Source organism: Arachis ipaensis, chromosome B9 (assembly GCF_059453495.1).
Source record: "Arachis ipaensis isolate K30076 ecotype BB chromosome B9, ASM5945349v1, whole genome shotgun sequence".
Classification (NCBI taxonomy): domain Eukaryota; kingdom Viridiplantae; phylum Streptophyta; class Magnoliopsida; order Fabales; family Fabaceae; genus Arachis; species Arachis ipaensis.
The window spans coordinates 64916909-64918839 of NC_142444.1; the positions used below are offsets into that span (position 1 = coordinate 64916909).

The window sequence follows — 1931 nt, forward strand, 5'->3', positions numbered from 1 at the left end:
ATAATCAAAATCAAAAGTGAAATAACTCCTCCTCTCATTACCACAACAATCACCAAGCCTCATCCCAATATCACAACAACAACCACCAAGCCAACCAAAATTACAACAACTAACCATACCAAGCACCTTACCAAAACCAAAACAACTACCTTAGATACCAAGCACCACATCACAGACAACAATCCAACCAATCCTCTTCCTCCTCCACCCACCAAAGTGATGATCCCAACCGTGTACCCCCCCATGAGCAAGAGAAACTTAGGATTATGATAGAGAAACATGAGGCTCAATTTGGTAACATAAATGCTCAATTGTCCAACATCACCGAGATGCTTTCGAGGATGTCTTTACCTACCTCCAACAACACAAACCAAGCCTCAAGCTCTTCTAGTCTTCCATCTCAGCCCCTTTCAAACCCAAAGGGCGGTCTAAATGTCATCACTCTATGGTCGGGGACTACATTGGAGGAGATACCTCCTAGGGTCATGGAAGAAATTCATGAAAAAGAAGTGGTTGTTGAAGTTCCACATGAAGAAGAGGAGGTAGACACAAGGCAAGAGGAAGAAGAAGTTAGCCCTAAGGAGCCTAAGAGGAAGGCCATAATAGATGAATATATTCCTATCCCATTCCCTTCCATAGTAAAGAAGGCCAAGAAGACTCCAGAGTTTGATTTAAACATGCTTCAAGTATTCAAGAAGGTTGAGGTAACCATCCCACTTCTTGATGCCATTCAACAAATTCTGAAGTATGCTAAGTTTTTGAAGGACTTGTGCACACACAAAGAAAGGATTGGTGAGCTGGAAACATTGTCATTGGGTAGTTCCATTTCTTCATTGATGAAGCCTATTTCAAAAAAGTGTAGTGACCCCGGACCATGTTTAGTATCTTGTCGAATTGGTGGAGTTTCATTTCATGACTGTATGTATGATTTAGGGGCTTGCGTGAGTATTATGCCACTTTCTATATTTGCAAGGTTGAAGTTGGCTCCATTAAAAAGATCGGCCGTAAAGTTTGCATTAGCCGATAAGAGTGTGATCACCGTAGTAGGAACAGCGGAACATGTGCTTGTGGCAATCAAGGATTTAGTGTTTCCGGTTGATTTCTATATCCTTGAAATGCCTCAGACGGATAATAGAAGTTCTTCCTCCGTGTTGCTTAGTAGACCGTTCTTAAAGTCCTCTAAATTTAAATTGGATGCCTTTACCGGCACATACTCTTTTGTGGTAGGTAACAAGACTATCAAGTTTAACTTAGAAGAGGCCATGAGACACCTACCCGAAGAGCATTCCATTCTTAAATGTGATGTGATTGATGAGGTAGTAGCGGAGATACAAAGAGGAGATCACAACAAGTTGTACTACCCCATTGATAATGAGTTTTGTCGTGTGGTCTAGAATTTCTCTTATAGGAATAAGAACTTCGTTGTAAGCATAGTTCTAAACCAATAAATAATTCCCACATAAAAAATTTGAGTTGTCACAAGTACAAACCCCAAATGAAAATTAACCGAAGTATTTAGACTCCGGGTCTTCTCACAAGGAATTGCAATAAAGTGGTCAATTATTGGTTATGGAGTATGTTTTGGGGTTTTTGAAATGATGGACAAGAAATATAAATGGCAAGGGAAATAAACTAACAAAAAGGTCTTGGCAAGGTTAGGTGGTCAAAGATCTCTATCCTAATCACTAACCACAACATAAGAATTGGCAAGGATCAATCCCACTAAGTTAACCCCTAACTAATAGTAGAGGAAAGTCAACTGAGCTATATCAATCCAAGTCCATAAGTCCTAGTTCTACACCTAATCAATTGGTGAGATCTAGCATTAATGGCTCCCAATCGTCAATCACTTGGACATTAGTGACTCAAGAGTTTCTAAGTTACCTTCCCAAGCCAAGAGCACAAAATTCTACTCTAAGATCCAACCAAGC

General features: G+C 40.1%; 1 protein-coding gene across 1 annotated transcript; it reads left to right on the top strand.

Moving 5' to 3' along the window:
* Nucleotides 1–677: 677 nt before the first annotated feature.
* LOC148544905 (uncharacterized) lies at nucleotides 678–1394 on the top strand. The gene has a single exon (XM_088499010.1). It carries the CDS (start codon nucleotides 678–680, stop codon nucleotides 1392–1394), a length of 717 nt encoding a protein of 238 aa, XP_088355136.1.
* The last annotated feature ends 537 nt before the right edge of the window (nucleotides 1395–1931 follow it).